General features: G+C 55.6%; 4 protein-coding genes across 11 annotated transcripts in view; 2 read left to right on the top strand and 2 right to left on the bottom strand.

Moving 5' to 3' along the window:
- Positions 1-3,947, top strand: part of SNX32 (sorting nexin 32) — an 11,429-nt gene extending 7,482 nt beyond the window's left edge. For all 4 annotated transcript variants that reach the window (XM_027772439.1, XM_006149908.1, XM_006149906.2 and 1 more), the window contains 12 exons: positions 93-197; positions 542-652; positions 771-892; positions 1,070-1,193; positions 1,311-1,415; positions 1,569-1,674; positions 1,798-1,873; positions 2,095-2,134; positions 2,860-2,946; positions 3,053-3,212; positions 3,293-3,378; positions 3,595-3,947. In XM_027772439.1, coding sequence (XP_027628240.1) covers positions 93-197; positions 542-652; positions 771-892; positions 1,070-1,193; positions 1,311-1,415; positions 1,569-1,674; positions 1,798-1,873; positions 2,095-2,134; positions 2,860-2,946; positions 3,053-3,212; positions 3,293-3,378; positions 3,595-3,648 — 1,176 coding nt within the window. In that variant the 3' untranslated portion in view covers positions 3,649-3,947. The remainder of the gene's footprint in view (positions 1-92; positions 198-541; positions 653-770; positions 893-1,069; positions 1,194-1,310; positions 1,416-1,568; positions 1,675-1,797; positions 1,874-2,094; positions 2,135-2,859; positions 2,947-3,052; positions 3,213-3,292; positions 3,379-3,594) is intronic.
- Positions 3,948-7,482: 3,535 nt separating this feature from the next.
- Positions 7,483-10,785, bottom strand: CFL1 (cofilin 1). Its single transcript, XM_006149910.3, has 4 exons — positions 10,578-10,785; positions 8,227-8,534; positions 7,931-8,007; positions 7,483-7,720 (listed from the first exon to the last, which is right to left on the bottom strand). The coding sequence occupies exons 1-4, from the start codon at positions 10,578-10,580 to the stop codon at positions 7,608-7,610; spliced, it is 501 nt and encodes a 166-aa protein (XP_006149972.1). The 5' UTR covers positions 10,581-10,785; the 3' UTR covers positions 7,483-7,607.
- A 1,968-nt stretch (positions 10,786-12,753) lies between these two features.
- Positions 12,754-19,842, top strand: MUS81 (MUS81 structure-specific endonuclease subunit). 4 transcript variants are annotated; one of them, XM_006149911.3, is made up of 16 exons: positions 12,756-13,620; positions 13,710-13,839; positions 14,317-14,411; positions 14,911-15,009; positions 15,167-15,235; positions 15,695-15,780; positions 16,583-16,723; positions 16,928-17,023; positions 17,127-17,248; positions 17,337-17,434; positions 18,013-18,129; positions 18,218-18,313; positions 18,469-18,597; positions 18,672-18,775; positions 19,300-19,383; positions 19,463-19,842. In XM_006149911.3, the coding sequence occupies exons 1-16, from the start codon at positions 13,486-13,488 to the stop codon at positions 19,527-19,529; spliced, it is 1,668 nt and encodes a 555-aa protein (XP_006149973.1). In that variant the 5' UTR covers positions 12,756-13,485; the 3' UTR covers positions 19,530-19,842. The 4 variants fall into 4 exon arrangements, with proteins under 4 accessions (XP_006149976.1, XP_006149973.1, XP_014443846.1 ...); XM_014588360.2 differs by having other exon boundaries at positions 14,923-15,009; XM_006149912.3 differs by having other exon boundaries at positions 14,317-14,402.
- EFEMP2 (EGF-like fibulin extracellular matrix protein 2) overlaps positions 19,779-25,554 on the bottom strand; it is a 7,896-nt gene continuing 2,120 nt past the window's right edge. Inside the window, exons 5-12 of one of the 2 annotated variants that reach the window (XM_014588361.2) lie at positions 25,459-25,554; positions 25,050-25,166; positions 24,895-24,911; positions 24,070-24,172; positions 22,568-22,687; positions 22,352-22,478; positions 21,912-22,107; positions 19,779-20,571 (exon numbers count right to left, since the gene is read on the bottom strand). In XM_014588361.2, coding sequence (XP_014443847.1) covers positions 20,410-20,571; positions 21,912-22,107; positions 22,352-22,478; positions 22,568-22,687; positions 24,070-24,172; positions 24,895-24,911; positions 25,050-25,166; positions 25,459-25,554 — 938 coding nt within the window. In that variant the 3' untranslated portion in view covers positions 19,779-20,409. Of the gene's footprint in view, positions 20,572-21,911; positions 22,108-22,351; positions 22,479-22,567; positions 22,688-24,069; positions 24,173-24,791; positions 24,912-25,049; positions 25,167-25,458 lie in introns of both variants that reach the window. The other variant, XM_006149916.3, reaches the window with a different exon arrangement.

The following is a 25,554-nucleotide window of genomic DNA, read 5'->3' on the forward strand; positions in this document are numbered from 1 at the left end:
CTGAAGAGGGCTCTGCAGGAGGATCAGGGGCCAGTGAGGAGGATGGGTAAACGGGCTGAGCTGTCATGTCAGAGACCTCTCCTCTCCCGCAGCCTTCCTGTGTATCGGTGGATCTGCAGGGAGACAGCTCCTTACAAGTGGAGATCTCTGATGCAGTGAGTGAGCGGGACAAGGTGAAATTCACCGTTCAGACCAAGGTGAGGTGGCATAAGAAATGGGGATCCCAGATGGCCACCTGCATGAGGCTTGCCCGGGGGTGGTAGGCTGATGCCACCACGGTCTTTGGAACCCGTTCCTCAACCTGGCTCTTGCCCTCAGCCCTCTTAGAAAATGAGCATCCCGTCTAGCCTCTGGCTGCCTTTGCCTGACCTGAGCCCCAGCCACCCCTGTCCACATCCTGAGTGAAATCATGGACACAAGAGTCCCAGTTTGGGCCTTGCCTGGGATATGTGGGAGGCCCAAAAGTGAGTGCCCAGGAGGTTGGATGAAAGCAGGATTTGGGGAAGGGCTGGGAGACCTCAGACAGGCTTTCGGCTTCCAGAGCTGCCTCCCTCACTTCGCCCAGACCGAGTTCTCTGTGGTCCGGCAGCATGAAGAATTCATCTGGCTGCATGATGCCTACGTGGAAAACGAGGAGTACGCCGGTCTCATCGTGAGGACGGGCTGGGCTGGGGCTGAGGGGGCAGGCCTGGCACTCGAATGAGGCTGGAAAGCTGTCATGGCCTCCTCAGCAGTGAAAGGCCTCCCAGCTCTGTCTCTTTTTTGAGCAGATCCCCCCAGCTCCTCCAAAGCCAGATTTTGAGGCTTCACGGGAGAAACTGCAGAAGCTGGGTGAAGGGGACAGCTCCATCACTCGGGAAGAGTTTGCCAAAATGAAGCAGGAGCTCGAAGCGTGAGTGACAGCACCTTTCCTGGCCTGTGGTGAAGCCCCAGTCACACACTCCCCATGCTTGCTTCCCTAGCTCTTACCTACAGATAGGACCCTGGCCTCCCACCCCAGGGTGGCTGAGGGGAAGGGGGCAGAAGGATGGGAGCCAAGGAGGCCCTGAGCCGCCTGCTCCTCCTGCAGGGAGTACCTGGCTATCTTTAAGAAGACAGTTGCGATGCATGAAGTCTTTCTGCAGCGCCTGGCGGCCCACCCCACCCTGCGCAGAGACCACAACTTCTTTGTCTTTCTGGAATACGGACAGGATGTGAGCTGGGCCATGCACTGGGGCAGGGGGAGCAGGGCTGAATCCTCTAAGTGCACGTGACTGGGCATGGGAGTGCAAAGGCCCACTCTAAAATCACACCCTTCCTGTGTGCCTCAGCTCAGTGTCAGAGGAAAGAACAGGAAGGAGCTCCTGGGGGGGTTTCTGAGGAATATTGTGAAGTCTGCAGACGAAGCCCTCATCACTGGCATGTCAGGGCTCAAGGTAACCTGTGGAGCCCCTCTCTGAGCTCATCCCCAGGCCTCAAGTCCACGTCAAGGATTGAGGCCCAGGCTGGCTGTGGAAGCCACCTCTGGGGACCTGTGCCGCCAATGCTCCTGGTGGCCTGGTCTAAGTGGGTTCGTCTGGTGCCCCTAGGAGGTGGATGACTTCTTTGAGCACGAGAGGACCTTTCTGCTGGAATACCACACCCGTATCCGTGACGCCTGCCTGCGGGCCGACCGCGTCATGCACTCCCACAAGTGTACGCAGGACCCAGTGGGCCCTGGATACCCTGGGGGAGAGAAGTCTGTCCGTGGTCACAAACATCAGGGGTGGGGTTTGGCATGCAGACCTAGGGGCTCTGATGGGGGTTGTTCCCCAACAGGCCTGGCAGACGACTATATCCCTATCTCGGCTGCACTGAGCAGTCTGGGAGCACAGGAAGTCAACCAGCTCAAGACGTGAGGACTCCCTTTCACCCTCCTGCCCTTCCCCCATCTGTATACTGTCTGCCCTTGAGGGGCCACTCTGTAGTGTACTGTCAGTTCTAGGTGGGCGGTAAAGAAGCTCCTGTGAGGGTTTGGGAGAGAAAGGGGAGAGGGATTCCTGAAGGAGGGGAGAGGGCAGGGAGGCTTGGAGGTGTCCCTCAGACCCCTGCCTTAACTTCCCCATCACCTCCTAGGAGCTTCCTCAAGTTGGCAGAGCTCTTTGAGCGACTGAGGGTGAGTAGTGCCCCTGTGGCCAAAGGCCTCCCCAGCGAGCTTTTGTACGGAGATAAGTCTTGGGAGAGAGGGAAAGCCGGGACCCTTTCGGGACCCTTTCGGAACATGCAGTGATGACTTGGGTCCAGTGGCGCCCTGGGCTCACGCTCCAGGCTAGTCTAGTAAGAGGGGAGGGTGAAGACAAGGACTCAAGTCTCAAGTGTGTATGTGATGGGGGAAGGGTGGGAACTGGTTCTCTTCGATGCACAAGGATGTGCCATGTGACTGGCAAGCTGTACAGAGCCACCAGGATGTGGCCCAGACACATTTCCCAAACTCTTCTCCAAGGAAGTCACTGATGTGTGTGTGTTCCTAATGTCTGCTGGGCCACATCTCTTTCCTGCTGGAGGCCCTTTAGACATCAGTTCCTTCCAGAACCTACCCAAGACACAAAGCCAGTCCTTAGCTTGTACTTTAGTCTTCAGCGACCTGGCCCCTGCCTCCCTTCCTTGCTTTGCCTGAGTGCTCCCACTGAACCTAAGGTTTCCTGAACACTTGCAAGGCCTTGATTCTGTCCAACTCCTACTCAGCCCCTAACATCCAGGTCAGATGCCACTCACTTCCTCTTTGAAGCCTTCTGGCCTGACCTAGGATGGTCTTCCAGTGACACTCTGCTGGGTATTTAGATGAGGAGCCTCCCACCCTTAGCTACCCAGTAACAAGCTTCCTCTGCTTTTCTGAGCCAGAAGCTAGAGGGCCGAGTAGCCTCTGATGAGGACCTGAAGCTGTCAGACATGCTGAGGTACTACATGCGAGATTCACAAGCAGCTAAGGTGAGAGGCCCCAGAGGGGACCTCAGGGCCAGTGGGGATGGAGTGGTTGGGAAGATCAAACAGGTGAGGGCTGTGGGCAGCGCTGCCCCCCTGCCTATGGCCCTAGGACCTGCTGTACCGGCGGCTGAGGGCCCTCGCAGACTATGAGAATGCCAACAAGGCCCTGGACAAGGCGCGCACCAAGAACCGGGAGGTGCGGCCTGCAGAGAGCCACCAGCAGCTATGCTGCCAACGCTTTGAACGCCTCTCCGATTCGGCCAAGCAGGGTGAGCTCTGCAGCTCCCAGCCCTCAGCCCCTGGTTACCTACCCTGCCTGCTCCCCATTCCTCTTCTTTCTCCTTTACAGAGCTCATGGACTTCAAGTCCCGCCGGGTCTCCTCTTTCCGCAAGAACCTCATAGAGCTGGCAGAGTTGGAGCTCAAACATGCCAAGGTGAGCCCTCCCCCAGGCACAATCTCTGCCCCGGCTGAGGCTCAAGGCCATTTTCCCATCATCGGCCTGGACACTTCCCTTTACTGTTAACAGTGAGCAGCTGTTATTGCTGAGGGTGGGAAGGGGACTTGAGTGCTGAGGTGCAGAAGGAACAGCACCCTGTCTCAGGGAGCCAGGTAGGAGCAAACAAAGGACTTTGGCCTCTTTCCTCTGCAGGCCAGCACCTTGCTTCTCCGGAACACCCTTGTTGCCCTCAAGGGGGAGCCTTAGAACTGCCAGCCCCTGCTCTGGAACCTGCAGTGCCAAGGTCTCTCAGACCTCCCTCCTTAGCAGGATGCCTCCTCCCCACCACAAAGGCTCCTGGCCAAGCCCTTACCTGTCCCACATCCTCCCAGGGCAAGCCTGAGCCCCACTCCCTCCCAAAGGTGCAGAGCCCTGCAAGAGGAAGACCAGGGTAGCATGGGACATGTGGCCACAGAAAAGCTTAGCCCAGGGACCCCACCCTGCCCCTCTGTAAGATTATCTGCTCCCAGAGTATTCTTCACAAATAAAGAGCCTGGTTTTGTAGCAAGAGGGCCTGGTTGTCCTGACTTCACATACCTCTGCCAGGGGATGCAAGACCACAACCCGGGGACAGACGGCACTCCTACAACGGCCTAGGGGCAGTGGGCTGGCTCTTCAAGGAAAGGTCCAAGACCCCGAACAGTCTTCAAAATTTGCTCCCAGCCCCGTAAACCCTAGCATGGAGACATGTTTAAGACAATCACAAATCCTCTACCCCTATTTCCCAGCCATAAAAATGGAACTGGCCCTTTCTGCCTCCCTCCTAGAGCTGTTCCCAAAGCTCCAAGGCAGCTTTTTCATTTTTCAGTACAGCTGACTAGGAGGGGAGGTAGAAATTCTACATTTCCACCCTCAGTTCTCCCAACCCAGGGCCAGACTTCTTGGATGCCTTTGCCCATTGGGCAGGTGAAAGGCCCAAAGTACAGGTTGGAGCCAGGCCACAACAAGTTGGCCAAAGGCTCAGGGGCCTAGCAACACCCTCCTGGTTAAACACAGGGAGGTGGGGCTGAAGATACCTGGGTCTGAAGTCCTAGGCTCCACCTGTCTGGCCCAAACCTGAATGGATTCCAACGTCTATAGAAAGCCAAAGGCTTATCTTGATCTCTGACTCACAGTAGCCATTGAACTTGGCCCTCATAAATTTGAGTGAGCCGGCCAATGGAGAAGAGGCAGAGAAAAGACTAGACAGACCTTTGAAGGTGGAGAAAGCTCAACAGGCAACTATGACCTGCAGTATTAGCCCATACTTGGTCAGAACTGAGCAGGGTATCAAGAGTGGACCTCACTGTCCACCCAGGTGAGGCTCCAGAAACAACCAGTTCAGCCATGAAACCACTTCTGCTTGACGGCCTCCTGGAGCCACCATCAGACACACCCCGGGCTCAGCCACCCCTTACACAGCCAGTCTGGCACCAGCCACAGGATGACCAACAGAAGAGTGGTGACTGTCAAGACAGCCTCAGCCAGTCCTTGGGGCCAGCTACAGAGAAGAGATGCTGTTCACTTCCCCTAGCAGACCTCCCCCACAAATTCCCCTGAAACAAACATCCATTAATGAGTCTTTTTATTTGTCAGTTATCTTTTTAAATTGAAGGTCCCTTACTGGTCCTGCTTCCATGAGTGGCCATGACCAGGAGAAAAGGGAAGGGAACCAGCCGGCACGGGGAGGGATCATCTCCACAACATTCCATTTATACACAGAACTAAACAGACAAGCACATAGTCACTATTGCGGTTAGAAGTTGGCAGCATGGGGAGGGAAGGAACAGATGGAGAGTAGGGGTGTTGTTAAAAAAAAATACAGGCCCCCCCTGCCTGGGGGGAACTTGGTCTGCTTCAACCCAAGAAGGAATTAGAAGATCAAAAGCGGTTTGGGAAAGCCAGAACCGTCAGGGATGAAGGGAGGAGAAAGGTCCAGGGGGTGGGGGGGCTGTTTGGCAACTGGGGTGAAGGGATCGCCCTTCCCCTGCTGGGCCCCCCAGCCCCTCCGGTCTGGCAGGAAGGGGGCAGCCTGCCACCCCCAAGGGCAGGGATGGGGCTGGCCGATGCTCCCGGCAGGGGACCGGCTGAGGCTCAAGGCCATTTTCCCATCATCGGCCTGGACACTTCCCTTTACTGTTAACAGTGAGCAGCTGTTATTGCTGAGGGTGGGAAGGGGACTTGAGTGCTGAGGTGCAGAAGGAACAGCACCCTGTCTCAGGGAGCCAGGTAGGAGCAAACAAAGGACTTTGGCCTCTTTCCTCTGCAGGCCAGCACCTTGCTTCTCCGGAACACCCTTGTTGCCCTCAAGGGGGAGCCTTAGAACTGCCAGCCCCTGCTCTGGAACCTGCAGTGCCAAGGTCTCTCAGACCTCCCTCCTTAGCAGGATGCCTCCTCCCCACCACAAAGGCTCCTGGCCAAGCCCTTACCTGTCCCACATCCTCCCAGGGCAAGCCTGAGCCCCACTCCCTCCCAAAGGTGCAGAGCCCTGCAAGAGGAAGACCAGGGTAGCATGGGACATGTGGCCACAGAAAAGCTTAGCCCAGGGACCCCACCCTGCCCCTCTGTAAGATTATCTGCTCCCAGAGTATTCTTCACAAATAAAGAGCCTGGTTTTGTAGCAAGAGGGCCTGGTTGTCCTGACTTCACATACCTCTGCCAGGGGATGCAAGACCACAACCCGGGGACAGACGGCACTCCTACAACGGCCTAGGGGCAGTGGGCTGGCTCTTCAAGGAAAGGTCCAAGACCCCGAACAGTCTTCAAAATTTGCTCCCAGCCCCGTAAACCCTAGCATGGAGACATGTTTAAGACAATCACAAATCCTCTACCCCTATTTCCCAGCCATAAAAATGGAACTGGCCCTTTCTGCCTCCCTCCTAGAGCTGTTCCCAAAGCTCCAAGGCAGCTTTTTCATTTTTCAGTACAGCTGACTAGGAGGGGAGGTAGAAATTCTACATTTCCACCCTCAGTTCTCCCAACCCAGGGCCAGACTTCTTGGATGCCTTTGCCCATTGGGCAGGTGAAAGGCCCAAAGTACAGGTTGGAGCCAGGCCACAACAAGTTGGCCAAAGGCTCAGGGGCCTAGCAACACCCTCCTGGTTAAACACAGGGAGGTGGGGCTGAAGATACCTGGGTCTGAAGTCCTAGGCTCCACCTGTCTGGCCCAAACCTGAATGGATTCCAACGTCTATAGAAAGCCAAAGGCTTATCTTGATCTCTGACTCACAGTAGCCATTGAACTTGGCCCTCATAAATTTGAGTGAGCCGGCCAATGGAGAAGAGGCAGAGAAAAGACTAGACAGACCTTTGAAGGTGGAGAAAGCTCAACAGGCAACTATGACCTGCAGTATTAGCCCATACTTGGTCAGAACTGAGCAGGGTATCAAGAGTGGACCTCACTGTCCACCCAGGTGAGGCTCCAGAAACAACCAGTTCAGCCATGAAACCACTTCTGCTTGACGGCCTCCTGGAGCCACCATCAGACACACCCCGGGCTCAGCCACCCCTTACACAGCCAGTCTGGCACCAGCCACAGGATGACCAACAGAAGAGTGGTGACTGTCAAGACAGCCTCAGCCAGTCCTTGGGGCCAGCTACAGAGAAGAGATGCTGTTCACTTCCCCTAGCAGACCTCCCCCACAAATTCCCCTGAAACAAACATCCATTAATGAGTCTTTTTATTTGTCAGTTATCTTTTTAAATTGAAGGTCCCTTACTGGTCCTGCTTCCATGAGTGGCCATGACCCGGAAAAGGGAAGGGAACCAGCCGGCACGGGGAGGGATCATCTCCACAACATTCCATTTATACACAGAACTAAACAGACAAGCACATAGTCACTATTGCGGTTAGAAGTTGGCAGCATGGGGAGGGAAGGAACAGATGGAGAGTAGGGGTGTTGTTAAAAAAAAATACAGGCCCCCCCTGCCTGGGGGGAACTTGGTCTGCTTCAACCCAAGAAGGAATTAGAAGATCAAAAGCGGTTTGGGAAAGCCAGAACCGTCAGGGATGAAGGGAGGAGAAAGGTCCAGGGGGTGGGGGGGCTGTTTGGCAACTGGGGTGAAGGGATCGCCCTTCCCCTGCTGGGCCCCCCAGCCCCTCCGGTCTGGCAGGAAGGGGGCAGCCTGCAACCCCCAAGGGCAGGTATGGGGCTGCCAGATGCTCCAGGCAGGGGACTGGAAGGGGCTCACAAAGGTTTGCCCTCCAGGGAGATGACGGCACTGCCTCCCAGCTTCTCTGCCAGGGTGCAGCGGTCCTTGACCTCCTCGTAGCAGTTTGCTTGTAATTCATGCTTGATCCCTGTAGGGGAGAAGGGAGAGCATCTGTGAGCAGGAAGCACTGGAGTGGGAGGGAGTTTCCGTGGCTGGGAAGGAGCCAATCAGAGCAGATGGAGGTTACTTCCAGCAGGCAGGGAAGAGAGAGAGGAGTCCCCTGCCGTGCCATTTATCCCACCCTGTAGCCAAGACCCTAGCCGAAGGACACATGGACCTACCAATGTTTGCTCTTTACCTGTCAGTTTCTTCTTGATGGCATCCTTGGAGCTGGCATAGATCATTTTGCTCTTAAGGGGTGCACACTCAGGGGCCCTGGAGGCAAACAAAAGAGAACATGCAGCGATTGTCTTTAAGCACTAGTTTCCAGATTGGCCTCTATCACTTAAGCTTTTGTCATGATCCCCATCGACAAGTGTTTTGTTATAATCCCCACCACCAAACCCACATCTCTGGGTGAACCAGAAGCCACAGAAGTTCCCAGACTGAGGAAGGGACAAGGTTTCAGAACAAGAGCCTGAATGAGGAGCTCACCAGAAGATGAACACCAGGTCTTCCTTCTTGCTCTCCTTGGTCTCATAGGTCGCATCATAGAGGGCATAGCGGCAGTCTTTATCTGGCAGCATCTTGACAAAGGTGGTGTAGGGGTCGTCGACAGTCTGGCCCACGTCACCTACGAGGATCTCCTTGCCCTCCTCCAGGATGATGTTCTTCTTGTCCTCACTCAGGCAGAAGAGTACTGCCTTCTTGCGCTTCTTCACCTCCTCTGGTGTTGATGACTTGCGCACCTTCATGTCGTTGAACACCTTGATGACGCCATCAGAGACAGCCACACCAGAGGCCTGGGGCACAAGGCATACGGAAAAGGATTCTGGGAAATGCCCCAGGAAGTCCCTCCTTTGCTTTCTCAGTAAGTTCCTGTCTAAACGGCAAGTACAACCACTAACCCCACACCAAGAAGCTGCTAATCTTCCGAAGATGAGTCACTGTTTTCCTACCCAAGCTGCTGTCAAAGAACCACTTGGGTCACAACCCCAGAATGGCAACCAAGAAGAGACTTCCCACCAGCCAGCTACTTAGTAGTTAGGATAGCTGGATCCCACATGGCTGACTGCTGGGCCAGACTCCTAGCCAACAGCTTGAAAAAAGCACAGGGCGTGTGCAATACCCAAAGTCCTGAAAGGAGAAATGAACTGACCATTCCCAATGGAGAAGGGCTGTACTTTCTCCTCTCTCCTACCAGGTAATGCATGCCTCCACCAGCAAATTAAAAAAAAAAGTTTCTGATCACCTAGTTCAGCACCCCTCCTTCCTCATTTAAGGGCTAGACATGGAAGGGAGACTTTAAGAGGAGAGCCTTGGTTGTGATGTCGATCTTCAGCCCTCAGATAAAAGGGCTGACTTAGAACTTTGATATGAAGAGGAGGATCCAAACACCCAAGCTGTAGCCAACTCTTCAGGAAAGTGGGAAACAAAACTGGCGATGTTAGGACACCAGAAGGGCTCAACAGTTCCAGCAAATCCATCAGAACTCTTAACAGTTCCTACACAAACGACCTTCTGTGTTTTCCCAACCAAGACGAAAATCAGTCTCTAATTATGACCCTACGTAACAACTCCCTACCCTCGGGGAATGGTGCAAGCAGAGTCCTAGAAGTCGCTAATATAAATCAACAAGCCTACTTTCATGTCCAAAGTCCTCGAGAACTCTTTAAGCAATCACTCAGCGTGCAGCTGGGGAAGCCCTAGCTAGACAGCGAATGAATCGTCCACGGTGAAATCTGCGTCCGCTCCACCCGCGGAACTGCAGAGGAAGCCGGCCATGTGACTCTCTGCCGTTTCCGGAGTGGGTGGGAAGGAGAGATCGGCTAAACACGGCCCCTTCCCAAAAGAAACTCATACCCGACAGATAGCAGCACCTCCAGGGTCTCAAACATCTGGAATCGCCTTTTCCGACAGACATATCTGCCCCGTCTGCGGCGGGCCAGAGCAGAGCTGGGCAAGTTACACAACCTTAGGTTCTCACAGCCACGAGGTCTAACACAGGAGGCGTGGTGGCTTTCAGGCGGGTACCAGCGTGGGTTACTCCCTAAACTCGGTCCCTCCCTCAGGCCCCATCGGGGAAAGCACTAGGTACCGTTAGCTCACAGCCTAGGCGTGTGCGCACGCGCTGGCAGACAGCACCGTTATGTCCCTTGCTGATGTACAATCCAGAACTCGACTCGCTTTGCAGGCCGGTTCGCTCCTAAGCAGGGCTGCTGCCTCTCTGCTGCGTCCGCTCCATGCTTTGCGGTTTAAGCTCCTAGTCCCAGGAACCCACGCCCCAACCTGGACTCGGTTGCCCCGGCATCTCCCCTAATCACGCCGCCCCCGCCCCTCCCGGGCACAAGCATCCCTGCCACCTGCTCTCTAGAAAGACCCGCTGGCCGAGGGAGGGTGACGCGGAGATAGGAATAGCTCTTGGGTGGGATGCGCGTGCCGAGACCACTCGCGCGCGCTTTTCCCTCGCCACCCCCAGACCGAGTTCGGATGCAGCGTGCGCCTCTTGAACGCGCGGCTCCATGAAACGACGCGCGACGCCGCGGTTGAGGCGCGCTCCTGCGCGCCCCGACCCCTCCCCCACGGCTCAGAGCAGGGCGAGCGCATCAGCCGGATGGGGGAAGGGAAGAGAGTCCAGGGGGCGCGCGAGCGACGTCCGAGCCGGCTCTTCCCGGAGCCCGCGAGCGCGCACGCGCGTCCCAGCGCCGCCCGCCCCTCAGCGCGAGACCCTTATTCCGCCCGGGGCGCTGGGGGAGGGGTGCAGACGTCGCCCTCCCGTTCTCTCCCGTGCGCAAGCGACCGACCCGCAGCCGTCTCCCCATCAGGCGCTGTGGCCTGCGGCTCACCATATCTCCGGAAGCGAAAGGGAGATGGCGAGGAGAGCCAGAGAAAACAAGAGCCGCTGCAGCTGCTGCCGGGAGCCGACTGAACGCGGCCCCTCTCGGCCCCTTCCGTTTAGTATGAGCCGCACAATGAGGGGCGGGGCGAGCTTCCGGCACTGCCTCCGAGGGTCGACGGGAAATGAAGTCCGAGTGTCCTGCGCCGTCGTCGGGCTCGCTGGGTATCAGAGTCTGTGTCGCCCGCCTGCAACCCTGCGCGGCTTTACTTGCGGGGAAACAGGCGAAGGCGGCCGGGGGCGGGGCTACAATACGGAGCGTGAGCCCATTGGTTGACTTTCTCCGAACGCTCTGAGCTGAGAGCAATAGGCCCCGGCGCTGGGTAGAATGACCCGAAAACGATCCCGACTAAGCTATTCTTTATCCCGGAGAGAAGCCGTTTTCCAAAAACCCATCTGGCACTTTCTGGATCCCTTGGTCTGAAATTTTTGAGTTAGGGTTTTACATTTCTGAATCGAAGCTACTATTCATTGTTCGGGAATCCGGTCCTAAAACAGGCAGAATCGCAAATATAAAAGCGTCTTAGTAAATAAACATTCATCGAATACCCTCTGTGTGCAAAGCCACTCTTGTCTGAGAAAAAGCCATATGCATCTTCAATAAGAATATGAGACACTAATACAGAGGAGAAGTTACAAGGAAATCTTTGTTGTCGTTAAAGGATGTTTGGTGAATTCATGAGGCAATTTAGGGGGAAGGGCGAGAGGTTGTGCATTCATTTCAGTGCTGCCTTATGTTTTTCACAAGCAGGGAGGAACAAAAACAGATATTAAACCCAACAAGCACAGTTATCGAGTTAATAGCCAGATACATAAGTATTCTAGTACAAACATTGAGACACAAGATCTGTGGGAGTGTAAATCTGAAAAAAAAGAAAAGAAAGAAAAAACACTTGGGTGGGGGACTCCGGAAAGATTTTATTGTTCTAGAACAAAGGCCATGACTTACACTACAGGGAGAGAAAACAGGGTCCCAAACAAGACAGGAGAATCCAGAAACGTTAACTGAGGGCACCGATGCCAAAAGCAGAATGAAGGGTGTAAATGGAGAGAAACGCCTAGGAGTGGGGTGCCTCGCGAAGCATGTCGGGGGTTGTAGTCAGAGACATCGGCCACACCGCCCACCTGCCGAGCTCTCCAGAGCTCCGAGTGGGGGCTGCAACTAGACCCCCCGCCTTCCTTAAGTGCCTGTGCCTTAAAACACTAGCTCCATCTTTTTCGAGCGTCGGAGTTTCCAAGACCAGCGAGCGGGTAGAGGGGGTTTCGCAGTTACCCTGGAGACGCACTCCAGCCGCCCCCAGCCTCGGGATGCCCTAGATGTCCTTATTAGGACAAGAGACTAGAGGGGGCGGAGCCAGCCCGAAAGCGGCTACAGGCTCCTTATAAGGCAGATTTAGGCAGGAGGTGGGAGTCCAGAGTCGGCAGCAGATGCCCGGCGGATGGCTAGGTGGAGTCGCAAAGGGCCGGTCTGGGGCTCCGGCGCCCCTCTCCCCTTCTCTCAGGCGGGAGAACGGCACATCGCGATTTCTGGCATGACTACTAGAGGCCGGGAGCTGTTTCAGCCCCTACTGTGACCACTGTACCCAATTCCGCAATGCGTGTCCCTCACCCTGGGATCACTTTGGCGGAATTTCCATCTTCAACCTTTCGGAGGGTCACCCACCTCAAACGAGCCACAAAAACAACGAATTGTTCCCCTTTACCTCTGGACTTCTTACTCCCAGCCTGCTCTCCCCCAATCTTTTAAGAGATTTTTTGCTATCGGGTGCGTGAGCTTGCTGGAGAGAGACAGAGCGAGCAAGAAATCATTCCCCAGGGAGAATGGCCACGCCACAATCCCGCCTCTTCCATTCTTTTCTCGGGATCTGGGCACGCACGCACACACTCCCAGCGTGAGTTTCAAGCCTCTGGGTCCGGACTCCCACGGTCGGGCGTGTGGGAGTCCAGCGACGTAACCATTACGCCACCTGCTGGTCCCAACTACCCCAGATTTAACCATATGTCCTTCGCAGGCATCTCCTCGCTCACCCGCCGAGATGCCCGGTACCTCTTACAGCTCCAAGTAGGAGCTGCTGCTCCCACAGGTGACCATGACCCAGGCCCCCTTTCCCTCTTCCTCAATTCTACTCCCTTGGGACTTCTCTGCACGCCACCAACATCGCCCATCACACACACACGCACACACTCTTGTCCTGTGTCGCGTGACTTGGGACCACCATTTTCTTCTTCAGGTGCTTGAGTTTATTGTGCCTTACCTTTGTGTCTTCATACCCCGCACCCCTTCCTCAATATGGGGGTCCTTCCCACAAATAGACATGTGCCCGTTTGCCCACTACCACGACCTCTCCTGGACTCATGTCCAGCCCAGTCTCTCCAGCCTCTTCCGCGAGGGTGAGGGTGAAACTGACAATCTCGGTAGACTTTAAAGCAGCGAAGTTCGAGTTACACCATAAAGCGTCACCCCAGGGGGCCCTCCCAGTCGCGGGGGGCGCTGTCCGTTTTCCTCTGGCTTGCATAAAGATGACTCCGCTCTCGAATCCGGGATGGGAGGAAGAAGCGGGTCCGGAGCAGGGGAAAGGGCGGGGAGGGCCCAAAGGTTGGGCCTGGCTGGAGGGAGGGCCGAGGCGAGAGGCGGTGGAGGCAGCGGCCGGCAGTGCCCAACCACTTAGAGCAAAGCCGGGGCGGGAGGGAAGGTAGGAGGTTATGCTCAAGTTAGACCCTCGCGTGGGACCACGTGACTGCAGAGATCCCGCCCTCACCCCATTTCCCATTCGAGCCCAGTGTTCGAAACCTGACCCTAGAACTGGCGCGTCCGAGTTCCGCGGGCGTGAGACGCCTGAGGACCCGCCTAGGAACTCATGGCGGCTACGGTCCGCCTGGGCCGAAAACGCCCGCTGCCGGCTTGCCCCAACCCGCTCTTCGTACGCTGGCTGACCGAGTGGCGAGACGAAGCAGCCAGCAGGGGGCGCCGTACGCGCTTTGTGTTTCAGAAGGTGGGTCTGCTGGGTCCGATGGGAAACGGTGCTGGCCGAGCCAGACCAGACCTGCCCTGACCCGGTACCCTACCGCCTACCCCCGCCAGGCGCTGCGCTCCCTCCGACGGTACCCGCTGCCTCTGCGCAGCGGTAAAGAAGCTAAGATCTTACAACACTTCGGAGACGGCCTCTGCCGGATGCTGGACGAGCGGCTGCAGCAGCACCAAGCTTCGGTTGGTGAGTGTCTACCTCCCCAGGTGCAGCCTGGGTACCCACCTGGATATCTGGGCTTCTGGCTCTCCAGACTCCTGTCCACGGTGCCGTTTGACCTCAGGCTAGTGGCTATGGTGCTCTCAGAGCCTCACTGTTCTCTTGAGGGGACTGCATCCTCAACCCTGGCAGCTCCTGAATTCCAAAGGGGTGTGGAGTTGACTCGTTTTTTTGGGGGGAGGGGGGAGGAGGTTTTTGCTATAGGGCGCGTGTAACTCGCCCAGACAGAGACAGACAGAAAGCGAGAAATCACCCCCCAGGGGGGATGGCCACACCGCAGTCCCTTCTCCATTCTCCTCTTGGGATCTTGGGCACGCACGCACACGCCCGGCATGAATTTAAGCCACTGGATCCGGGGCACAAACTGTGGTCGACTACATGGGAGTCCAGCAACATAGCCATTACGCTAACTGCTGGTCCCTGGAGTTGACTCTTCTCCCACAGGTGACCATGCCCCAGGCCCACTATCTGGAGAGAAGAGTCCACCTGGGGAAGAGCCACCTGCTGAAGTCCAAGACTCTTCTGTGCCAGTGAGAAAGGTTACATGGGGAGTGGAAGGCAAAGTGGGAATGCAGTTTTCTGGCTTGGGGGACTTAACAGGCTTGGATCCAAAATCTCATGAGGGATGCCCGGCCTTGGGCAAGTGGCTCATCCTCTCTGAGTTGGTATTTTAATCTGTAAATAAGGGTATTGATAACAGTTGTTGAGAGATCTGTGATCAGGCTACCTAGAGGGCCTGGCACTAAGCTGTGTGGTTGCAGTTACAGAGAGCTCTTGTCTTAACCACTCCTGACCTGCAGGGGATGGTAGAACTGAGGTTGGGCCAGGCAGTAACCTCCAGAGCCTGCTCCTGCCCTGCTGTCCACTGTCCCCTCCCAAATTTGCAGATAGTTCCATCACCTGGGTTATTTATAGATACAGAAACTGAAGAAGAGCTGAGTGACTTGTCTCGGGCCGCGCAGTCAGCTGAAATCACATCTCTGCCAGGATGCAGGGCGATGATTGGTTTTCGCGTTCAGAGTCCCTTGTACATTTCAGATCTCTGTCCAGCCCAGAGCAGGAGGCTCTGGCACCTACTGGCCAGCCCGGCACTCAGGGGCCCGAGCTGTGCTGCTGCTGCTCTACCAGGAGCACCTGGTGAGTGCCCACCACCTGGGAGTTGGGAACTGAGGCAGCTGGACAGAAGGCTCCCAAAGGAGCCTGGTCTGGGCAAGGCAGGCAAAGATCATCCCGGCCACCTGGGCAGGGCAAGGTAGAGCCCAGCACTGAATCTGTGTTTCTACCTTGGTTTCAGAATCCTCATGGCCGTACCTTCCTAACCAAGGAGGAGCTGCTGCAGGGGTGTGCTCAGAAGGCCCTCAGGGTGAGCACCAAGGTGGAAGAGGACAAGCCCCAGTGGCTATAGAGCCCAGAGGCTGCCCTTCCTTCTACTTCTCATTTATTTTCTTTATGCATGGTAGAGCGTGTGCATACCCACATGCATGCACAAGAGAGACAGAGACGAGCACCCTAAATGGGGTCTGGTTGTGCCACGATCCCTTTTCTCCAGACTCCAACCTGTCAGATCTTGAACACTCATGCATATACCCAGTGCATGGTTTTGGGCTGACCTGCCTGGGGATTCAAACTGGCATTTCTGTGTGAGATCCAGCTTCACTTGAGCAGTGCATTTCTGCTGCACCACAGAACTGGCCTGACTGCCCTTCTTGGTGGTGAACAGTGGTGCAGGGCTTGGCCTGTGTGTGGCACGTGGCTGGGGGCACAGGAAGCATGGACATGGGGTAGCACCAGAGGTGCTCTGAGGGTGTCCTCCCGTCAACAGGTAGCCCCTGGGAGTGCTCGATCTTGGCCAGCCCTCCGCTCCCTACTCCACAGGAACCTGGTCCTCAGGACACACCAGCCAGCCAGGTGGGACCAGCTGCAGGGAATAGAGGAGACAGGGATGAGAACATGCATGGCATTGTTAGTGGGGCCCTGTAGTCACCAGCACTCCCCAGGTCTGATGCCTCTGAGGTTGTGGAAAGTAGGCCTTCCTCCCAGGAGCCCACCCTTTGGAGCACCAGGAGGGTGTGGGGGACCGAGGCAGTGGGAGGGAGAGAGGAGGGGAGTGCCATGGTTCCAGAGGAGGAGGACTTTGCTAAGATGGCATTTGACACATTTTTAGGATTTGGTGGGTAGAAATGTAGGAGAGGGGGACCAGTAGTTAGCGTAATGGCTATGTCGCTGAACTCCCATGTAGCTGACCACAGTTCGAGTCTCGGACCTGGTGGTTTAAACTCACGCTGGGCGCGTATGTGTGCATGCCCAAGATCCCGAGAGGAGAATGGAGGAGAAGGGATTGCGGTGTGGCCATCCCCCTGGGGGGTGATTCCTCACTTTCTGTCTCTGTCTCTCTCTGTCTTTCTGGTGAGCACATGCACCCTATAGCAAAAACCTCTCCAAAAAAAAGAAAGAAAGAAAGAAATGTAGGAGAGGTGTTTCTAGACAACACGAGTGAAGAGAGGAGAAGAGGAAGTTTGTCTGAGACATACTACACACAGGGGAAGTGGCACTGGGCAGGTCCTGAGGGACAAGAATACTGGTGTCTTGGGGGGACTGGACTTGTGTAGTTGCCAATGGGGTGGTGAGGCAGTCTAGCTGGGGGCAAGCAGGAGAGCCTGCCAGTATGAGTGAAGAAGGGAGAACTGTGTTCATCCCCTCCACCTCCCAGGTACTCACTGACCCCGGAGGGTCTGGAGCTGGCCCAGAAGTTGGCTGAATCAGAAGGCCTGAGCTCGCTGAATGTGTGCATTGGGCCCGAGGAGCCCTCTGGGGAGGAGCAAGCAGTGCCAGGAGCAGCCTCAGCTAAGCTGTGAGGAGTGGGGGAGGAGGGGAAGAAGCAGGCAGCAAGGGTCCCAGAAAGGAAGCCAATACCCCACCCCTATCTACAACACCTAGCTGGGTTGTGGCTGTCTTGCTTCCTGTAGGTTGCTGGGTTGGCGGCGCAGTGGGGGGTGGTGTGCTGCCCTGGCACCGAGGGGCTGGCCTCATATGCGCTAACATCCCATCCCCATAGTGGCGCCAGTGAAGGGGAAGTCCAGCAGCCACCACTGGAGCTGAGGCCTGGAGAGTACAAGGTGCTATTGTGTGTGGACATCGGCGAGACCAGAGGGTGAGTGAGGTCAGGGGAAATGAGGGAAATGAACAGAGGATGCGGGGGGTTGGGGGTGGGTACTGGCCTGCCCTGACCTAGGCCTCACTTCTTGCAACTCCAGAGCAGGACAGAGGCCAGAGCTGCTCCGAGAGCTACAGCGGCTGCACGTGACCCACATGGTGCGCAAGCTGCACGTTGGGGACTTCATCTGGGTGGCACAGGAGACCAGGCCCAGAGACCCAGGTAAAGGGCCATGACGAGCAGCAGCTGAGGTAGGGCCTAGTGGGTGGGGGGATGTAAGCCAGCAGGACACTTCATGGCTTCTTGGCAGCGAGACCGGGGGAGTTAGTCCTGGACCACATTGTGGAGCGCAAGCGACTGGACGACCTGTGCAGCAGCATCATCGATGGCCGTTTCCGGGAGCAGAAGGTTCTTTTGCTGACCCTGACATACTGCCTGCTCTAGGGCCTCCTCAGCCCAGAGGAATCCACAGACACTTCTGGGTGGCTTCAATGAAGCAGAGCCCCCATGGACTCCAGCTATACCGTATTAGAGCTGTTCTAGGATCAGCCCCCTCAGGCCCATCAGGCCCTGTAGGAATGTAGGAGATCTGCGCTGGGCTGGGCTAGGGAGCACAGTGAAGACCATTTGGGGCCCCAGTCCCTCTAGCCTAGGATAAATAAGCTAAATCCCAGGAGTGGAAATGTAGAGGCTGCTCCTTGGTTCTGGGTGTTGGGCCCATCCTTTGGTCAGACAGGCCATATGTATGCCAAGGAAGGCTCGAAGGGTGGGCGTCCTTCAAAGATGGTGGACAGGCTTTCAACTCGAGTAACGGCATGAACAAAGGTGGGCAGTCCCCTTGGAGACAGGCAGAGAGGCTAGAGAGGACAAGGAGACTAATTGGTGGGACCAGAAGAACATCATGATTTTGAGTGTGATATGTGGAAAGCCCAGGCATATGGGCATCCAGGCCTGACCTGGCCCACCCTTTCTGTCCACCTCCCCAGTTCCGGCTGAAGCGCTGTGGCCTGGGGCGTCGCGTATACCTGGTGGAAGAGCATGGCTCAGTCCACAACCTCAGCCTTCCTGAGAGCACACTGCTGCAGGCAGTCACCAACACTCAGGTGAGCTGAGGCAGCAGGGCTAGGCTGGCAGGGCTCCCTGAGGTCATAGTTCAGACCAGGAGCCATCCTTCTGGGTCCTTTTCTCCAGGTCATTGACGGCTTCTTTGTGAAACGCACAGCAGACATTAAGGAGTCAGCTGCCTACCTGGCCCTCTTGACACGGGGCCTGCAGAGACTCTACCAGGTGAGTGGACACACTTGTCCAGCACTGGACCCTGTGCTTCCCCAGAGGAGGCAAGGTAGGTGAGATTTCCCTGTTTCTCAGGCTGGCCTAGGATTGGGCAAGGACAGGCTGAGGGTTGTCCCTTAGAGCTTGGTCTCAATCCTCTCTTCCTTCAGGGCCACACCCTACACAGCCGCCCCTGGGGCACCCCAGGGGACCCTGAAGCAGAAGCCAGGCCCTCTCAAAACCCTCTCTGCTCACTCCTCACTTTCAGTGATTTCAACACAGGAGCCATGAAGAACAAGGTACTGCCCCTGCCTAGCTTCTCCTTCTACGGCTTGGTCCCAGACCACCCAAATACAGTCTTTCCCCATCCCAGGCCCAGTCAGTGCGGGATGTGTTTGCCCGGCAGCTGATGCAGGTGCGTGGGGTGAGTGGGGAGAAAGCAGCAGCCCTGGTGGATCGATACAGCACTCCTGCCAGGTAGGCCCCCAGGGAGCTCCTTAGGGGTTCTCAGCCCTGACCTTCCCTGCATGGAATTCAGCTTAACCAGTTTTGAGTAGGCTGGCTGTATAGGGTGTGCAAACCCAGAGATGGGCAGATCTTGCTGAACTCTGGGGGGCTCATGGAGGTCAAGCAGGAAGATAGCCAGCTGGGATCAAACAGTATCCCATACTGTGGGGGAGGCCACAGGAGAGGAGAGAGATGATCTCCTTAGTGGGGCAGACAAGGCTTCCTGAAGCAGGGGGCTGGGCTATGGAGACTGGGAGAACTTCTAGAGCCTTTGCTTTCTTGCCTCAGTGTTCCCGCAGGAAGGTAGGGCAGTCAGGATGGAGCAGGGCCTTGAATGCCAGGCTCAGGAAGTGTGACAGTGTCCTGACTTGTCATTCTACCCACGCTGACCCTCCCTGCCTTGCCTCTCATGGTGCTGGCCCAGAGCCACTCTGTGGGCCAGCAGTCGGCCATTGTCAAGCCTTAGAAACCCAAACTCTCCACCCCATCTCCAGCCTCCTGGCTGCCTATGATGCCTGTGCTACCCCCAAGGAACAGGAGTTGCTGCTGAGTACCATCAAGTGTGGGCGTCTGCAGAGGTGAGGCAGAACCTCGAGTGGCAGGGGCCTGGAGCTGCCCACGTCCAGAGCCCGACTCTTACTGCTTCTTTTCCTGCAGGAATCTGGGGCCCGCACTGAGTAGGACCTTATCCCAGCTCTACTGTAGCTACAGTCCCCTGACCTGATCTACACCATGAGACAGACACGACCCTTGCCACTTCTCCACCCACCCAGGCTAACCTGCCTTTCAACCAGGATCTTCTGGGCTATAATGAAAATCTAAGTGCTTGCAGACTTACATGTTTCAGAAGAGATGCCAGGGGCCTTGGAAAATACTGAGGAAATGGGGAGACCACTTGGTCTGATGGTTTTTAAACCAAGACCTTCAGGACCTTGGGGTTCCCAGCCAGGACAACAGAGTCAGTGGGGCATTGCAACTTTGAGTCTGCTTTATATAATCAGATGGTCCTCGAGCAAATAAAATTTCCTTTGAAAAGAGGTTCTGTAGCTTGCAAAAGAAAAGCTTGAAAACCACTAACAGTCTGGTTACCTCATTTCCTAGACTGGAAAACAGGCTCAGGGAGCTACCAGGGCTTATCCAAATGTATAATTTGAGGCAGAGCTAGGACCAGAACCCAGGGCCTCCTGGCACTGTCCACAGGGAGTTTCTCAAGCACCCTGCAAACCTGCCAAGGCCAGATCTCTGGGCTGGAGCCTGAAGCCTGCACACCTCATTACCTCCACCCCTCCCAGTGATTCTGAAGCTCATGTGTGGCATGTAGCTCCTGGCTCCCATCAGCGGGGTCCTCTCAGCTGGAGCACAGAGCCCCCCTTTAGGTGGATTTGCCTGCCTGCTGCGAGCCCGGCCCCTTCCCCAGTCTGAGGTTTGCTGCAGTGTGACCCACCCCCTCGGCACCAGCACTCCTTTATTGCCTTTCTTTTTCTGCCCTTCACAACATCTTCCCTTTGAGCAGAACACATCCCTGAGCCCCGAGCTCCTTGGACACAGGGGGCTGAGGGAGGGTGGCCCCCTTCCTCCCGCTCCTGAGGGTTTTCACCCCCTCCTCAGAAGGCGTAGGCCCCCACGAAGACGGTGAGTCTCAGTACAGAGCTGGCCCGGTAGCTCATCAGGGAGTTCATGGTGACCATCTCCAGGTCCAGCACGTACTCCCGGGGGCCCGTCACCGGCCGGGCGAGGACCAGCATGGCACTGACATTGTTGATTTGCTGCAGGGCACAGTGGAGGGGAGACATGTACATTGTGTCAGCTTACGAGCCAGGACCCTGGCCCAGCATCACCTCCTTGCCCTGTGGCGGGGAGGTGGAGAGAGCCCTGGCCAGGCTGTGACCAGGCTCTTTGACACCCTTGACATCTCCTTCCCCTCCTGCACTCAGGCTCCTGCCTTTGGAGCTGTCCCACTGGTGCTCTTCTGTCCCTTTTCTTCTGTTTAACCAGGGTCCAGTGGGGACTAAAGGCCAGGTGGGACTTTTAGGAGTGGTGGAGCCTTTGGTGACCTGGAGTAGGCAGACTCCCTTTCAACCATTAAAAACCAAGTGCTTTTATCAAAGGAACACCTTCTCATGTGGAATATAGCATGAGGATTGCAGGTTTGAGGCCCCGGTGCGCCTCTCACTGTAAGCCACACCTGAACTGCCCTGACTTTGCAGTTCCACCACACACAGCTGGATTCTCTCTGAGCCCAAGCTCCTCACAAGCCATGCTAGCTACTCCCTTGTTCTACAGGTGAAGAAACTGAGGCCAGGTAGGAAAAAGCAGTTCTGGGACTCAAACCCCAGTGTCCAAGTACTTTCTTAGAACTGGATTTCACCATCTGTAGTGTCTACCTGATCTTCCTACCAAAAAAATGACACCTCCTGGGACCAGCAGATGGTGAAATGGGAGTTCGAGTTCCAGACCTGGTGGCTTAAAACTCACACTGGACAAATGCTGTGTGTGCCTCGAATCCCAAGAGAATGGAGAAGGGATTGCAGCATGGCCATTCCCCTAGGGAGTGATTTCTCACTTTCTGTCTTTCTCCAGTGAGTACATGCACCCTATAGCAAAAAAAAAGAAAAAAAAAAAATTCTCTCTTAAAAACAAGGGGCCAGCAGGTGGTGCAGTGGTTAAGGTGCTGGACTCCCACATGGTCAATAACAGTTCGAGTCCCAGACATGGTGGCTTGCTTTCTCACTTCCCTTTCTGTCTCTGTCTCTGGTCAAATTTTAAAAATAATAACATAAATTTAAAAAGGGGGCCAGCAGGTGGTGTGGTGGTTAAAGGCGTTGGACTCCCACGTAGCTGACTGTGGTTCAAGTCCCAGACCTGGCAGCTTGCTTTCTCATTTTCCCCGCTCCTCTCTGTCTCTTCCTCTGTCCCTCTCTGGTCAAATTAAAATAAATAAAGTTAAATACAATTCTTCAAATAACAAAAAAAGACATGTCCTGGGGGTTCGGCTTTCCGAGATGAGGTGGGACATAGTGGCAAAACCAAGCCTCCCACTAAGGCCTTCTAGAATTCAGTTTCAGGTCATGCATGCCAGTCCAGGGCTGGGGTTGGAAAGCCTTACCCGGATGTAGAAGTCCCCTTGCGAGTTTCCAGCACGGATCTGAAAGGCATTGTAGGCGCCGGGGTAGACAGAAGTTGCCTGGATCTGGAACACATCGGCAGGCACGCTGCGCTCTGAGGTGATGCTCATGTAGCGGTGCACGATGGATGAAGGCTGCTCTCGACACAGGGGATTAGAGGCTGGACAGAGGCAGCGGCTAGAGACCCCAAGATGAGAGACACAGTGAGGTATGAGCCCATGCCCCAAACCACACCTCCAAAAGAAGGAAATCTGCAAAGCACTTGCCCACCTCTGTTACAACAGCTTCCATGGGTTACTCATGAAGGATACAGCTCCCATCAGCCCTCAGGGGCGATTGCAAGCCCAAACAGATGCCAGTCAGCCCCTGAGCCCTCTGGGAGTTGTAGTTTCTTAAGGCGCCTGGAAATGCATTGACTCACTTGTCAGACACCTGGATGTATGGTTCCACACAGCGGTTAGTGTCTACGCAGCGGTAGCCCCCGTGGAAGTTGACACACGTTTGGGCCTCGGAGCACTGGTGCTCACCAGACTCACACTCATCGATGTCTATGTCAGGGGAGAGGGGCTGGAATCAGGGGCATCAGGGCCACCAGCCCCGGACACCACCCCACCCGCCCCACCCGGGGAGCTTATACCTTGGCAGAGGCGTGTGGCCAGCAGCTGGTAGCCCTGTGGGCAGTGGCACGAGAAGCGGCCTGGCTCATTGACACAGCGGTACTGGCAGAGGTAACTGGAATAGCTACACTCATCGATATCTGAGGAAAGGGGGGATGAGGACACTAGGCCGAGGTAGTTCTCACAGTTCGGGCCCAAAGATGTTTGTTGAGAAAGCCCCACCCCTTGTTAGACTCAGTGTGGGAAGACAAGTCCTGCAAACTTAGTAGGGGAACAGCGGGCTCAAAGGTTTGTCCCACCCGCCCCAGGTCACAGCTTCTCTCTTTGCCCCAGGACTGTAAGTTACTGAACAAAAGCACTGGGAATCCGCAGGCTTGAGCGTGAGTCCTACTGACTGATTCTGGGGAACCTCAATTTCCCTGACAGTAAAATGAGTGGATTGGATGAGTCTTGAGAGCCCAACCTGCTCTAGTTTTCAATAACCTGCCCATTCCTTCGATCCCCAATCAGCCCAAGCATCCTACCCCCCCTTAGCCTATGGTGTCATCCAGGCAGGAAACTGTTCTGACCTTGTGCCCATCCACACAGCCAGGGACCAATGAAGGCTTCCTCTGCAGCAAGCACAACCTAAACGGTACATGCTAGGTGGCATGGAGTAGTAAGTCTGGGCCGAGCCCTTGCCCATCTCACCCTTGCTGCATGAACCTGAGCAAGTCGCTGCACCTCTTAGTTGAATAACAATAGTCATGGGAACCAGCAGTTAGCGTAATGGCTATGTCGCTGGACTCCCACATAGTCGACTGCGGTTCGCGTCCCAGAACGCTTAAAACTCACGCCGGGCACGTGTGCGGGCGTGCCGAAGATCCTGAGAGGAGAATGGAGGAGAAGGGATTGTGGGGTGGCCATCCCCCTGGGGGGTGATTTCTCGCTTTCTGTCTGTATGTCTCTCTCTGTCTGGCAAGCGCACGCACCCTATAGCGAAAATCTCTCCAAAAAAAAAAAAATAATAGTCATTTATCTCCCTTAGTTTTTGTAATCTTCCTAATAGACCTGGAAGGAGATATTGGTGTCCTCATTTGCAGAAGAAGGAAAAAGAAATCATTCTTAAACCTCCTAGGATTGTTGACAGGATTGAGTGAGCCAAGTATGTAAGGAAATTGCACCACTCAGGGTAGGTTCTCAGTCAAGTAGCTCACGTTAATGCACTGCTGCTGGAGACTTGATGAAGCCTATTACCATGGCCCCACTTAGTTCTGAACACAACCCACTTTACAGAAGAAGAAAGGCATGGACTGGAATGGTTTGCCCTAAAGCAGGATCTGAATGCAAGTCAGCCCAGTTCCCAGGAAGGACGGCACCCACAGCCTTCTCGGTCTGCCCAGTGGGCTTCAGCAGGGGCCTGATTGCTCCATACAGAGTGGGTGAGGCACAGAGGCCCTACAGAGGACTGTGCAGTCGGAGGTATGGCCTGCTGCAGGGCCTGGGGGCCAGCGGAGGAGCACGTGGCAGGTGCAGCTCTCACCACTGCAGGAGAAGCCATCCCGGTGTAGCTCATAGCCTTGGTGACAGCGGCACAGGAAGGTCCCGTAGGAGTTGAAGCAACGCTGCTCACACGGTGCCCCCATGTCACACTCGGGGGGTGATTTCTCGCTTTCTGTCTGTATGTCTCTCTCTGTCTGGCAAGCGCACGCACCCTATAGCGAAAATCTCTCCAAAAAAAAAAAAATAATAGTCATTTATCTCCCTTAGTTTTTGTAATCTTCCTAATAGACCTGGAAGGAGATATTGGTGTCCTCATTTGCAGAAGAAGGAAAAAGAAATCATTCTTAAACCTCCTAGGATTGTTGACAGGATTGAGTGAGCCAAGTATGTAAGGAAATTGCACCACTCAGGGTAGGTTCTCAGTCAAGTAGCTCACGTTAATGCACTGCTGCTGGAGACTTGATGAAGCCTATTACCATGGCCCCACTTAGTTCTGAACACAACCCACTTTACAGAAGAAGAAAGGCATGGACTGGAATGGTTTGCCCTAAAGCAGGATCTGAATGCAAGTCAGCCCAGTTCCCAGGAAGGACGGCACCCACAGCCTTCTCGGTCTGCCCAGTGGGCTTCAGCAGGGGCCTGATTGCTCCATACAGAGTGGGTGAGGCACAGAGGCCCTACAGAGGACTGTGCAGTCGGAGGTATGGCCTGCTGCAGGGCCTGGGGGCCAGCGGAGGAGCACGTGGCAGGTGCAGCTCTCACCACTGCAGGAGAAGCCATCCCGGTGTAGCTCATAGCCTTGGTGACAGCGGCACAGGAAGGTCCCGTAGGAGTTGAAGCAACGCTGCTCACACGGTGCCCCCATGTCACACTCATTCACATCTGGGGGGGGGCAGGAGAAATGGGAGAGAAAAGTGGAAGGGCCCAGAGTCCCCATTCAATTGGGTGATTAGGAAGGGAGCTTCCCCACCTCACACCTCCCTGCCCAGGAGCCAGGAGCCTGGCCCAGCCCCGCCTCACCCACACAGGAGCGGTTATTGGGCCCCAGCTGGAAGCCCGGCTCGCACTGGCAGCGAAAGGAGCCGGGCAGGTTCACACAGCGGTGCTGGCAGTAGCGGTAGCGACACTCATCTACGTCTAGGGTGGAGGAAAAGTAAGAGCAGAAGGCACAGGTCAGGTGGGGACCCAGCCAGCTGGGACTCAAGGTCTCACCACCCAACGTCCTGCCTGCATCTGGCATGGGCCAGAGATGGGAGATGGCACAGGCCAGGTCAGTAGGACACCCCTCCACACACCATATAGTCGTCTGTGTCTGATGACAGAAAGGTGGAGGTGGCAGGGAAGTGAGGATTGAATGGGCATCAGGTGCTAGGGCAAGAGCCAGGCCAGGGACAGAGCAGGGACTAGAGAGGCCACTTCGTAGACTCACCCACACACTCAGGTCCGATCTTGCGGTAGCCATCAGGGCAGGTGCACTGGTAGGAGCCAGGCAAGTTATGGCAGTCTTGGCTGGGCCGACAGTCGT

This window comes from Tupaia chinensis, unplaced genomic scaffold (assembly GCF_000334495.1).
Source record: "Tupaia chinensis unplaced genomic scaffold, TupChi_1.0 Scaffold000273_1, whole genome shotgun sequence".
NCBI lineage: Eukaryota > Metazoa > Chordata > Mammalia > Scandentia > Tupaiidae > Tupaia > Tupaia belangeri.